The 14,409-nt window shown below is 43.0% G+C and overlaps 1 protein-coding gene across 1 annotated transcript in view; it reads left to right on the top strand.

Annotated features, from left to right (window-relative positions):
* The first annotated feature begins 13,671 nt into the window (after window positions 1-13,671).
* Window positions 13,672-14,409, top strand: part of PPP4R3A (protein phosphatase 4 regulatory subunit 3A) — a 23,852-nt gene continuing 23,114 nt past the window's right edge. Inside the window, exon 1 of the mRNA XM_072427610.1 lies at window positions 13,672-14,123. Within this exon, the coding sequence (XP_072283711.1) occupies window positions 13,982-14,123 (142 nt within the window). The 5' untranslated portion in view covers window positions 13,672-13,981. The remainder of the gene's footprint in view (window positions 14,124-14,409) is intronic.

Genomic DNA, 14,409 nt, shown 5'->3' with positions numbered 1-14,409 from the left:
TTGTAGCATACATTATATAAACAATCAGGGACAAGTGTGCAGATATTAATATTTCTCACGGATTTCCTTAGAAAGACACAAGTAAATCTTAAACATACATTAGGGTGAGAGATGTAAACACTTCACGTGTACTGTAGAAGAAATTAATCATTAGCTGACTATTTGAGCAGCAACAATTTACCAAACTGTAAGGAAAAATGAAGTGTCAACAAAGCAAGGTGTGTTAGGAGAACCATTGTGTTCCTTATTATATAGACTGTTACTTTTTTACTTGAATTATTGTTTAGTGAACAGGATGAAAATGTTTCATAGAGGAATGTGCTCACCAGCCAGGGATATCTGAATTTATATTCCCTGAAATCTGTATGACAAATGATTACACCCGTGTTATACATTTGGAAAAGTAGTAAATAAATTTAGACACAAGTCCTCACTAACCTCTGTAACTGAAGGCGCTGTAAATTATTTATCCTCAATTACCAGCCAAAGCAACAAGTGTGGTTTTTTTTGGGCACAATGAGATTTATTTTTAGGTTATACAAATTATTTAGGGTTGCCAGGGGGTCTCACTTTATAATGGATGAGTGGTCATAAAGAAGGGCTTACCAGCCATTTTTTATGCTTCAGTGTTTGGGCTTCCCATACATGGAAGTTCCCAGAAAGAAAAATCCATCAGCGTAGTGCCAGTCATAGGGCCCGATTTCTTAAAGCTCTCCAAGGCTGGAGAAGATACACACATCAGTGAAGCTGGGTGAACCAGCAAACCTGGAATGGATCAGGTCCAGGATTCAAAACATTTTCTGACAAATAGCAAATGACTGAAGAAATTAAATCCAGGTTTGCTGGATCACCCAGGTTCACTAATGGAAGTGTATATTCTGCAGTCTTGGAGAGCTTTAATAAAAAAGACCTATTGTGGTATATGTATTGGCAATGCAGCGATCACCTGTTTGGACTGACTGGGTTCAGACGCGTCAGTGCCATGGGGGTTGCCACTGCTGGGGAGCCCGGTCAATTTTTTTTACACATTATTTAAAGAAGTTCATTCACTAAAGTTCTACTTTTTCAGTGCACCTATCACCAAAATATTTGCTTTATATAAAATGGAAAAAAAATGTGCTTGTGGCCCCCCAAGTTGTTTTTTTTTTTTTAAAATAAAAAAAAAAAATGTAATTGGAAGTGCAGCTCCTCCTGGGATACCTACGTCATGAAGGCTCCGGGCTGCTCCTTCTGGGGCTTTTCCAGGCATTAAAAAAGTGCAGATCTCGCACATGTGCAGTGAGATGAGTAATTTTTTTTTTTCCATTTACAGCAGCATATGTCACCTTATCACACACCTGCGCGGTGCAAGATTTGGTAACATAGCCAGAGGAAGGGAGAAGATGGCGGCACCTGGCGCTTCCTCTGCACTGGGATAAAGGAGGATTCCAAGACAGTTTGGGACAAAACCAAGGCCAGGTGTGGAGGGATCAGGGGCTCTGCAGAAGTAAAGTTAAGTGATGTTTGTTTTTTATTTTTATGACAGTTTCACTTATTCAATTATTACAGTAAGTGACAGGCCGCGCCCCTTCAGCAATAACCTGTCCTACCTGCCTGATCGCTCCAGGTTTCAGCTGCAAAGCGGATGCTGAGCATGCCTTTAGGCCCTGCTTTCCTTGTGCTGGGGTTAATGAGCTCCCACACGCCTGCATGGGAGTTATATAATCCCAGCACGACCAATCACAATGGGTAAGAATCGTCTGGAGGAGGAAGAAGAGAGATGGTGGCGCCCCGTGATGGATCCTGGATAGGAGCGGTAAGCAGGTTTAGCCCAACTAATTATATAAGCAATCATTCAATTAGTGTAAAGTATCACCAGTATCAACCATTTATTATTGGACAGTATTTATATAGCACCAACATTATGCAGCGCTGTACATTAAATATGTAGCTGTGAACCTATACAGAGACAGGGACTCTCCTGGTATTTAGTTTCCTGTCAAAAGTTTAAAGAGGAACTAAACCCAAAACGGGGGAACAAAACATACACTTACCTTTAATCCCGCTGGGCAGTCCGATTGCTCCTGGGGTGTCCCGCATAGGGTCCTGCGTCGTCTCGGCATTTGCCCTAGGAGCCATCTTCTCTTCTATGTCACTCGTCCCAGGCACGAGATTGGGTGACATATTGGGCGAGATTGACAAATTTTTCCTTTTGATCCTTCTGTGCACGCCCGAAATGCTCAGGTGTGCGCAGAAGAAGAGCCCAGGAACCCTTTCGGGATGCCTGATCCCGGGAGGCTTTGCGCTCCCATTCATTCTCGATCGCCTAAGGGTTGTCTACCCTTTTATGTAAGGTGAAAATTGTGAGTTTAGGTACGTTTAAAGGTTTTACAATTGGTTTAGGTTGTTTGAATTCCTCACCACCTACTTCCTGACCCACGGACCAGTTGAATTCATACAGAGGAGGAAGTAACTGTAGTGGAATGTGCAAGCACCTTATTGACCAGAAAAAAGGACATTAACCACTTTGATTCTATAATATTTTTGCATTCACTTAACGTGATTGTTTAGAATTTTCCTTGTTCCATTTTCATTTCAGATTCATTTGGATTAAGTTACAATATTAGTTGCCAATTTTGGTGCCACATCCCAAAATGTGTAGCTGGGCTTTAACCGGCAATAAAAGGAAAAAAAAAGTCAGCAAGCGTGGCAAAGATTTTGGGAATCCAGAATTGCTCTGGGGTTTTTAACCACCTGGGCGTTTCACTCATGTCTGGATTTCTGTACCAAAAGCGTTACACTGTTTTTCATGAAATTTTTTTTTAAATTGTTGACCTGTAACTTACAGAAATATGTCTGAACAAGGGTTTAGTAGATATCATGAATATAAAAAAAAAGTTTGAAACACAATCATGTAAAAAAAAAAAAAAAAAAAATTACTTTTAATAAAATTAAATAAAAAAACACAAAAATCAGCTTAAACAAGAATACATAAATAAATCAAAAATACTGAAAATGCGATAATTCGGTATACTGTATAGTAATATATTTCCAACGCCACATACCTATAGACAAAACCACAAATAAATGTTGTATTATTTTGTATTGGATTGGATACAGAACTTTGTATTGAATCCAATAGAAAACATTTGAATTTCCCGCTACGACCCCCATCGACGGGCGCACGCACGGACACCATCAGGAATCGCTGAGGGACGTATACGCGAATGCCAGGTATTACAATTCTTTCCAAACTTCCATGCAAAAAGTGTTATATTTTTTGCATGGAAATTTATTTTAGGATTGTAGGCTATAATTCACTGAATTACTAAATAATTATTTATAATTCACCTAATTACCGCATAACTCACCGAAATATGTCCAAAATTTTTATTTTTTTAAAACACAAAAAAAAAAAAAAAAACTCCGGCTAGAGTGCTAACCACTGAGCCACCATCCATCCACTGGTATATTGTTAACATATTTATAGAAGTAAAAGCAAAGAAAGCTCAGGTAGAACGGTGCAGCTGGTGAGACGTAGAATGATTTTTTTTTTCCACTTTTCTAAATTTTGGCACTGGTCAGAAAGCAGTTTATGCGCTGAGGAGTTTCTGCTCAGTGACTTCATGCCGCTGAATGCCAGCAGAATTTAGTTACCTGCACTGTGAGGTACACAGGGTGGCACGGTGCCAGAATCCAGCCACAGGCTTCTAATGCCCTTTATACCATCCTGCTGGGCTCAACTGAATGGGACAAGGTTCGCCTGAGGGCACTTCCCTGACAATGTCAACACCGGGAGCAAACAAGGACTGCAAGACTACTGTAAGAAACACGGCACATCGAGTTAAAGGAGGACCTGTATAGGGAGATCATGTATCTGGTTCTAAAATAGACCCCTTGAGTGGGTGGTGGTTTGATCCTCGGCCTTTAATATCTTCTGAAACACTAAAAATTTGCTTGTTTCAGGGGTGTCACTATTTCACATGCAGACATTTAGCATTTGAATAGGTTTAGTAATTTTATTACTATTACACAGTATTTATATAGCGCCATCATCTTACGCAGCGCTGTATAAAGTCCATAGTACTGTCACTAACTGTCCTTCGAAGGAGCTCACAATCTAATGTTCCTGCCTTATAATGTAGTTTAATGTAAATTTTTTGGGGGAGCCAATTAACCTAACTGCATGTTTTTAGAATGTGGGAGGAAACCCGAGTAGCCACAGGAAACCCACGCGGACAAGGGAAGAACCTGCAATCTCCATGCAGATAGAGTAATTGCCGGGATTCCAACCCGGGATCTAGCCCTGCAAAGGCAAGAGTGCTAACCCCTGAGCTATTAGTAATGATCGCTTACCTAATCTCAGTAGAGGTCTCTTTAAAGTGCTAAAGGTTGCAATTGCTCGAGTTTTAGATATATCCATGTACCCCCCTTTCTTATGGTCAATGAAGTAATATAACAAGCATAAGACAATAGCGTGGAAGACTATGGATGATGGAGTGGTATGTAAGGGACAATGCGGGAGGCAAGTTTTAGATCCAGAGCCACCTGCTTTTGTGATGGGAAATGGACTGACTCCCAACTGGAGATGGACAATGAACTCCCCCACAAAACTGAGGACCAGAATTTTTGCCATGTGGATCCCATTGGGATAGTGCAGGCATAATGTAAATTACAGGATCATTTAGCGCCATCTAGTGGCTGATGCAGAGATTACATTTCCAGAGATAAGGGATGCCAGATTTCTGTATGATTCAGAGCTGTCTGCAATGATATGAATAGAGCGGGGAGAAAATTAGTGAGACAAAAATGTAATAGGTGATATTTTTGCAAAATATCATGTTAAAGTAAATTTAACCCTTACTAATAAACTTCTCTAACCTGCACCTACAGTCTGAAAATGTAAAAATGAAAGTTCTGTAGTCCAACATGTAGTTGTAGTGACAACAGTGTGACTTCATAGAAGATGGAAGTTTTCATCTTTTATTCTCATTTTACAGTTTAGGTTTAGAGCAAGGCCCCTGCTCCATGCTGATCAGAAAGCTCTAACTTAGCAGGATGGGTGTGCAACCTCTGGGGGGAGACCACTGCTTCCACAAAGAAGGAAGGCTCATTCTCTGCAGCATGCTGGCAGAGGACTGGCTACTCTACTTAAATTGTGGATGCTTTGGTTTTGAAGCATGTGGAGAGCATTTCACAGACTTAAGTTGTAAAATGGCCTTAAAACAAACCACTTCTGGCCTCTCTTGATGCATCTAGGGTAAAGTAATAAATCCTCAATATTCAGGTGCAGAGTCTCAATATGACATTAGCAGGCTATAAGCAAGCATGTGGTGTTTGACTACATTAGTGGGTGACAACCTTAATGTCCTATAAACTGTAGTCCCCAATTTGGGGCCTTTTCTCTTTTTATTTACAAAAGAAGGGGTTCCTCTTTGGTGGTCCATCTCATTGTCTGCATGAAATGGAAGATTCCTATTGGCTGTCCACCAACCAGATTCTTTAAGGACTCAGAAGAGGATACAGCAGCTGCAGTGACCTTAGCATAAGGGGTTGCTGTATGTTTGTGGGCCTTTCTGTCCGAAGTTTAGTCTTCAACAAGTGAAATGCTCAATTGGGTTCAGATCAGGTGACTTGGCCATTCAAGAATATTCCACTTCTTTGCTTTAATAAACTCCTGGGTTGCTTTGGCTGTATGTTTTGGGTCATTGTCCATCTGTATTATGAAACGCCTCCCAATCAATGTGACTGCATTTAGCTGGATTTGAGCAGAGAGTATGTCTCTGAACACCTCAGAATTCATTCGGCTGCTTCTGTCCTGTGTCACATCATGGATAAACACTAGTGTCCCAGTGCCATGGCAGCCATGCACGCCCAAGCCATCACACTGCCTCCGCCATGTTTTACACATGATGTGCTATGCTTTGGATCATGAGCTGTTCCACGCCTCCTCCATACTTTATTCTTGCCATCATTCTGCTAAAGGTTGATCTTGGTTTCATCTGTCCAAAGAATGTTTTTCCAGAACTGTGCTGGCTTTTTTAGATGTTTTTGAGCAATTCCAATCTAGTCTTTCTATTCTTGAGGCTTATGAGTGTCTTGCACCTTGCAGTGCACCCTCTGTATTACTTTCATGCAGTCTTCTCTTTATGGTAGACTTGGATATCGATACGCCTACTTCCTGGAGAGTGTTGGTCACTTGGTTGGCTGTTGTGAAGGGGTTTCACCATAGAAATGATTCTGCCATCATCCACCACTGTTGTCTTCCATGGACGTCCAGGTCTTTTGGCGTTGCTGAGTTCACCAGTGCTATGTTTCTTTCTCATGATGTACCAAACTGTAGATTTTACCTCTCCCAATATTGTAGCAATTTCTCGGATGAGTTTTTTCTGTTTTTGCAGCATAAGCATGGCTTGTGTCACCTGCATGGAGAGCTCCGCATGTTGTCTGTTCACAGCAAAATCTTCCACATACAAGCACCCCCCAAAATCAACTCCAGGCCTTTTATCTGCTTAATTGATAATGACATAACGAAGGAATTGCCCAAACCAGCCCATGAAATAGTCTGAGTCATTTGCCCAATTACCTTTGAGACCCTGAAATGAAGTGATCGTGTAACAAAAAGGCTTTAGTTGCTCACATTTTATGCAATCTTTTTGTTCAACCCACTGAATTAAAGCTGAAAGTCTGCAGTTCTACTGCATCTGAGTTGTTTCATTTAAAATTAATTGTGGTAAATATACGGACCCAAAATTAGAAAAAAAAGTTGTCTCTGTCCAAATATTTATGGCCCTAACTGTATATAGCACTGAGCTACACATTCTGGGTCAGTGTTTCAGAGGGTCAGAACACCATAGATATACAGTATTTCATGTTATACCCATTCCTCATAAAAACACCTAGGTAATGGATCATGATAATGATGATTTTGCAAGTTATAAATCTGTTTTATGGGAGTCTGATTTCTGGATTGTCGTGGAAAGAAAATAAATGAGCAGCCAAAGTGTGGAATATGGCATTAATACACAGGCATGTAAATGTGTGATAGGGCCCAAATGGCATAGCAAATTCATTCTGTGTATCATATTACAAAACACACATAGCCAATTACAGCTCCATTGAACTTTATTCTATAATAACAGAAAGATTTTTGATTATTTTGTGTGGAATACGCTATGGGCCCTTATAAATGATTTCCCTGTCCATTCCTCTTAAATTAGCTGAGAAGAGTCTGAATTTCTTGTTTCAGTTCCTATTAAAACAATGACTCGTTCTGCCACCTAGTGGCCACTTGCCAAAGTGCACAGCTGTCACAATATGAAATGCTATGTGTTATAAATGAAAATTACAAGCAAATTTAAAGCAAATTGACAGGGTAATAACTTATAATTGTACAATTTATTATTTATAAAAAAAAAACCTATATGGTTCAAAGGAGAATTTGAGGCACACTAGGAAACCCAACAAAAAGAATAATTGGTGTGACCTGAACTCAGCGCTGGAAGGCAAAAGTGTTCATCCGCCATGCTGGCTGATTACACATCAATTAATAAAGTCTGGATCTAAATATTTTGGATTTACCTTCACTTTTTTTCCTGGTGATCTTGGTGAGCAGAACAATTAAAAAGTAAGTAACAGGGATACCGACAGCAAAAAAATTCATCCGTGGGTTCTAAATCCTTTCATCCCATCCATAGTGGGGAATTTGCACATCACCAATACCATCAAAATTTATAACACCATAAAAAAAAAAAAAAGTCATGAAAATGGAGATCAGTTCACAATTTGCTTTTATTATTTAAAGATTCTATTGTATATTGCAATCTGCACTGGATTACAATCGGCTATAAACAAGGCACAATATACACTAAATCATTTAATAATGATCAAATACGAAATTAGCCCAAACTTTAGTCAGAGACGCTGATTGGCTAGGCACACTACCAGCCAATCAATGGCGGCACCTGGGAACAAATTTTGGATACTGAACTGGTCATGTGACCTATTTACCAATGACATAGCATATCCTGAAATAGGAATTAGAAAAGGAATTCATTGGGATTTTAAAACTGAGCATATTTGGGGTCAGTCTTATTTAAAATGGGGGTCTGTAAGGACAGAAAAATGGGCACTAAAAAATGTCAAGGTATAAGATTCAGGGCTATCATCATCATTGTCCAAAAAACTAATAGACATTCCTGTCCTAGTTATGGTGGCTTCCATAATTCTAGATGAACACCAAGGGTTCTAATAATAAATTCCTCTGAAATTGGCTGGTGGTGAATTCTATGGTCATATTTTAACTCTTCGCTCCTCCAATGACCTCCTAATGACTTCCTCACTCATAAACTCCTCACACGCACGGCTCCAAGACTTTTCTAGAGCTGCCCCTACTCTCTGGAATGGTCTTCCCCGTCCTATTTGGCTTTCTCCTACCTTCTGCTCATTTAAAAAAGCCCTCAAAACCCAACGCTTCACCCTCACCTACCCGTCTTCTTCTGTCTCCTAAACCCTCACTACTTCCCATCACCCCATATCTCCCTCCTATTGTGCGATACTTCCCCCACCTCTTAGATTGAAAGCTCTTCAGGGCAGGGTCCACTTCTCCTTCTGTGTCACTGTCTGTCTGTCATTTGCAACCCTTATTTAATGTACAGCGCTGCGTAATATGTTGGCGCTATTAAAATACTGTTTAATAATAATACATTTTTCTACAGGTCTCCTATTAAAACAATGACTCGTTCTGCCACCTAGTGGCCAATCATCAATAGTGCACAATGGGAAATAATTTGCAATTAAATGAATTTTATCAGCGATTTCAACAGGGAATAATTTATAAATAGAGCTCCAAGTGCACAACTAAATAAATATATATATATATATATATATATATAGTTATTAGTTAAGATACGCCGAGGGAAAAAGATTTAAGGTATCATTTTAAAACCCAAAATAAAATAATATACATTTATTTAAAAACAACCTTTCCTAATAAACAACAACATTTCTGTATTATCAAAAACAACACAATGGCTACTACATGTTATATAATATCATAATATACAAGGGGCTTGATTTATTTTATCCACCTCCAACTCAATGCGTTTCGCAGGTATAAAACCGATTCTTTAGGAGTATTTTAAAAAGAACACAACTACCGGTATATGTGGATTTTTGGCAGTTGGTATACTAGATACGGACTGCAGCCTGACAGAGTCCAGAATCAGCTTTCTTAATAGTAAGAATATGAAGTTCTAAGGTTAGAGTTCACTTGCATGATGCAATAATTCTGAATGCTGACCAATTCTGAGATCCAGATCCACAGAAACTCAACATAATTTCTGAACGTATCAAGAAAAGAATTATCTGTGTACTCAAAGAGACGCATTGTAAAATCAAAGTGCAATAGCATACCAATCAGATGTAAAAATAGAAACATTGTTGTTAAATAAATATCTGTTTGACCACCTGGGAGAAAGTGAAATAGAACTTCTCCTTCCTCCAGGGTAGGGCATGGAGTATCTGACCAGCCAATCATTGAGCCAAAAAGCAGTCACATGGGGAAGAGAAGGGGGCTCAGTCCTGTGTAAACTCCAATCAGATCCACTCGGGGCCCAGGTTTGTTTTCTGTGCTTCTCCAGGTGAATGGAACAACAAAGAGAAGCCTAAAGACAGTTTGCATATTACAGCAAAATGAATTCTGGTTTATACACGGGTGTAATTCATACAAATGGGAAAAAAAGAGAGATTCTGGATTGTACCAACTATCGGCTCAGCATAGAGTATTTTACTTGGAGGGTAAGTGGCCTCCATATTTATACACACTTAATAATAAATAAATATATATAACTCCTCCACCTTCACCACCACCCGTTCTTGGTGTTTTTATTATCATCCAGTATTTATATAGTGCTGACATATTACGTAGCGATGTACAAACTCCATAGTCATGTCACTAGCTGTCAAAAGAGCTTGAAATCTAATGTCCCTACCATAGACATATGTGATTATCACAGTATAAAGTGAATATTAACTGCATGTTTTTAGGATGTGGGATGAAATCGGAGTACCCAGAGGAAACCCACACAGACACAGGGAGAACCTGCAAACTCCATGCAGATAGAGTCCTGGCTGAGAAATGAACCCAGGACCCAGCGCTGCAAAGGCCGGAGTGTTAACCACTGAGCCACCGTGCCGCCTGCCTTAAAGTGGACCTGTCACTGAGAAACCAATACCATAGCTGAAGTCATTATAAAGAATACAACCGGGAATATATTTACATACATTGCACGGGCGCTGAGTTGCTATATTGCATCCCCCCTGCCCACAAAAGCATCCCGTGCAAAGGTCATTCCATAATATGTCATCTGTAGAGAACGATTGATTTAAATTAGAACTAAATTAAAAAATGTCCAAAACAAAAAAAAATTCACTTACCTTAAACCCCCCAGCTCAGTAGTTTGGTGTACAGGTCTCTTCCATGGGGTCCTGCGTCGTGCCGGTACCTTCAAGCCAGCGCTCCAGGCGTCGCCATCTTCTCCTCTTCTTTCGGGTTCTTCTTAATACGTCACCTGAGCCAGGCGCCTTGGTCAGGTGACGTATTTGCGGATGCTTGAGATCGGCTTTTTTTCCCCTTTTGCATGCGCAGAAGGAGAACCCAAGAGCCTCCCGGGATGTGTGACGTAGGTATCCCAGGAGGCTTTGTGCTCCCATTCATTCTCGATCGCCTAGGCAATCAAGAAATAGAGGGCGATGCTGCACCCTTTTTTTTTTTTTTTAAAAAGGGTGTTGCACTTAAAAAAAAAAAAAAACACAGAATTTTTAGATAACATAGAATTGTCTACCCTTACATGTAAAGTGAAAATTCTGAGTTTAGGCACGCTTTAATCATTTTTACTGGTGTCTGAGAGAACCATAACTTGCATGTGGGCGGAAGCTCCCTTTAATTTTCATGATCTTTGTCAAACATTAGGGAGAGAAAATGGTTTTAATGTGTATGAAGGACACTGGCACAAGTCTGAGATAGGAAAACAACAGGGCAAGTTTTAGCACCTGAGACGAGTCAGACAGTCTTTACCTCTTTACCCCTTTACCCTCTGTCCCTTATGGCCTTGCTGCAGCTCCCAGGAGGCAGACAGACAAATGCGCCACATCCAAAAACTCCTGCATTGTTGTGGTTCAGATGAGTACTCATCGGCCCCCTCCATTTGTCCCAACCTCATGGCCCTGTTTAGAAAGCAGTTATTGCCCCATTCCCCACCACCCATGTGAATGCGCCCTGATCATGTGACTTCTGAATCCCGATACAGCAGTGAAGCTGAGCTGCATGACATTGCGAGATCAATGCATTTGCCAGGTTTCCCAAGTCACAGCACATATTTTACATATCCCACAGCACACCACCAAACCAAAATGGCCTATACACAGGGTAATTAGCTACCTGCTGCCACCTACTGGAAGAGTATATCATTGTTTTGCCTGACGCTATATGTCGTAGGCATAGACAAACAAAGAAAAATTATTTGCAGTAAATAAATAGTTTTCAGACCAATTAAGTGACATTGGATCATTTCCCACATTGCACCTGATGATTTGGTGCAGCACAAAGGTTGAGAATCGCTGATCTATACAATATAGAAACCATATTTTGTATTTGCCCTGATCCACAACTTGCATTAAGAGAAAAAGGCAGTTATACAGACCCACATGCAGTAATACAAAATCAGAACACAGAATAAACATGGTGCAGGTATTGCGTACGTCTGCTTTAAATCCTGGCAGTGACCTGCAGTCGTGCATGCATTGCAGATAAACATTGACAGAATGGGCCCTTACCTGTATCATCGGTGAATTGGCACCATGCTGTACACACAGTCTCTGGGACGTTCCAGCTCTGCTCACATGCTGCAGCAGTCACATGACCTCCTCCAGATCACCTGCACAGGTGCAGCTAAAATCCGTAATGGATAAGGAGCATGTCAGCCATTCCACCAGGTTGGGAATTGTAAAAAACAACAAATAAACAGAAGTGCCACAGGAAGGAAAGTGGTTTGTTTTTTTAAAGGGTCCAGGGGTCCTAAAGCCCCCACTGGTGCACCCAGTTCCTGCCCCTCTCTGAGTTCCCACACCTGATGATTAATGATGAGGGTGCATTAACCCCCCTGGGGATTTTGTTCCTGTGGCATTGGGTCATATTGCACTACTGGACCTATAATAAGCATTTACATGAATTAACCTGGCTCCATTACACCACCAACTGCAGAACTGACTTGGGGCCCCCCATAATGAACTGACCTAGCTGAGGAGAATACGGGGACCGTGGTACAGCAGCACTGTTTGCACCTACCTACAGCTGCCTTATGCAAACGTGATGCACGGGGCCCATTTGCACTATTGCAGCATTGGCATGGCTACAATTCAGAACACATTGGAGGTGGCTTATCCAGGATAACGTGACGGGCGAGTCACGCTGGGAGCGTCGCATTTTGCATTCACAGAGTGCATTTACACACATTACACAGGCGCTGCATTGCTATATTGTATTTTTGCCTCCCCCAATACTCGCCTCCTTCTGCATGATATCCTATGCATTCACATTCTGTATCCCGTGCGATGGTCATTCTTGCAGGATTTCAGTGCATTGAATGCAGCGCATGTCTCCTGCATGGTTTTTTATTATATTGCACAATTTATTTGTTTGTCCGTGCAAGGAGCGGGGGCTGGGAGGCCATAACTTGCATTCCATGCGTTGCAGTGGGTTGGGATGCACCATAGCGCATTGTAAGGGTGCTGAGCAGCAATGCGGCATCTCCTTTATTTTCAAAACCTGAACCACAAAAGCAAATCGCAATGTTCTTCCATCAGGTGCAACACAGCCCGGTGTGCCTGGTATGAAGGGGCCCTATAGGGCCAAATTGTTTTGTATGGGGGGGATGGAGAGGTTCTGTGTACAAAAGAGGGGTGATGGGGACCCATGTGGGAGACGTAGCATGTAGGGGACCCGTGTGCAAGGTGAGGGGGAGGAGGAAACAGAGGGGCCCTTCTGCAAGAGGAGATACAAAAGGGCCCTTGAGGTAGTACTCATTAGTGACAGGAGGTGCAGAGGGCCCTATTTATAAAGTTAGGCCCTGGTTTTAAAAAGAACAGGGGCCCCACGTGTGTGAAGTGAGGGAGGATACAGGGGCCCTTGTCTAAGGTGGGGGAAGCTATAGAGTCCTGGGGGGGGGCACACAGAGGGCCCCATTTATGTGGTGTTGGAGAGTACAGGGGCCCCATGTTTGAGGTAAGAGAAGCTACATAGGTTGTGTGGAGATGGAGGGTACAGGGGCCTCAAGTTTGAGGTGTGGGATGATATATGGGGTCCTGTGTTGGGGAAGCACACAGAGAGCCCCATTTGTATGGTGATAGAGTCCAGGGGCCCCATGTTTGAGGTGAGGGAGCACATAGAGGGACCCGTTGCTGTGGTGATAAAAAGTTCAGGGGCCCCATGTTTGAGGTGAAGGGTGATATATAGGCTCCTGTGTTGGGGGAGCACACAGAGGGCCCCGTTGCTGTGGTGATAGGGAGTCCAGGGGCCCCATGTTTATGGCATGAAACTCTCCTGAAGGAAGGTAGAAGAGTGAACTGAAAAGGGGCGGGGCGCGGAGGAGGGGTCACTGAAGGAAGGGGCGGGGTTAATGGAAGGCGGGCTGTACGCAGGCGGCGGGAGGAGGGCCGCGGGAAGATGGCGGCGCTGTGACTGACACTCTGGGCCAGGCCCGGCTAGAGAGGGCGGGGACACCGGGCAGCGAGCGGAGAGCGGCGGCCGGGATACTCAGGCGAGGCCCGGGCTCCTCCTTTTTTTTTTGCCGCCAGCACCGTCAAGGCGAAGTCGGACGAGGCCGGAGGTTCGGGGCCTGTGCTGTGCGGCCTGCTGTGGAGACTTACCCCCGGAGCACGTAGACTGGGCCGGCCCGCGGATTTTAGGATAGCCCGGGGATCGGGCCTGCACAGGGCACCAAGGATGACGGACACCCGGCGGCGGGTGAAGGTCTACACTCTAAACGAGGACCGCCAGTGGGATGACAGGGGCACCGGGCACGTCTCCTCCGGCTATGTGGACCGGCTGAAGGGCATGTCGCTGCTGGTGAGGGCCGAGAGCGACGGTGAGTGACCGCACTGAGGAGGAAATACCGGGGTCAGGGGGGTGTGAGGGATCTCCCGGGGGTCCGGCCGGGGTCTGCCAGGGAATATCCTGGGATCTGCAAGTAATCAGCCTGGGTTCTCCTATAGATCTGCCAAGTCCTTATCCTGGGTTTCATGGAGGGATCTGCCGGGTATAAGCCTTGGTTCCACAGAGGGATCTGGTGGGGGTCGGCCTGGGTTCCACGGAGGGATCTGGTGGGGGTCGGCCTGGGTTCCACGGAGGGATCTGGTGGGGGTCGGCCTGGG

This window comes from Pyxicephalus adspersus, chromosome 12, assembly GCF_032062135.1.
Source record: "Pyxicephalus adspersus chromosome 12, UCB_Pads_2.0, whole genome shotgun sequence".
Classification (NCBI taxonomy): Eukaryota; Metazoa; Chordata; class Amphibia; order Anura; family Pyxicephalidae; genus Pyxicephalus; species Pyxicephalus adspersus.
This window is presented reverse-complemented; position numbering and strand designations above follow the sequence as displayed.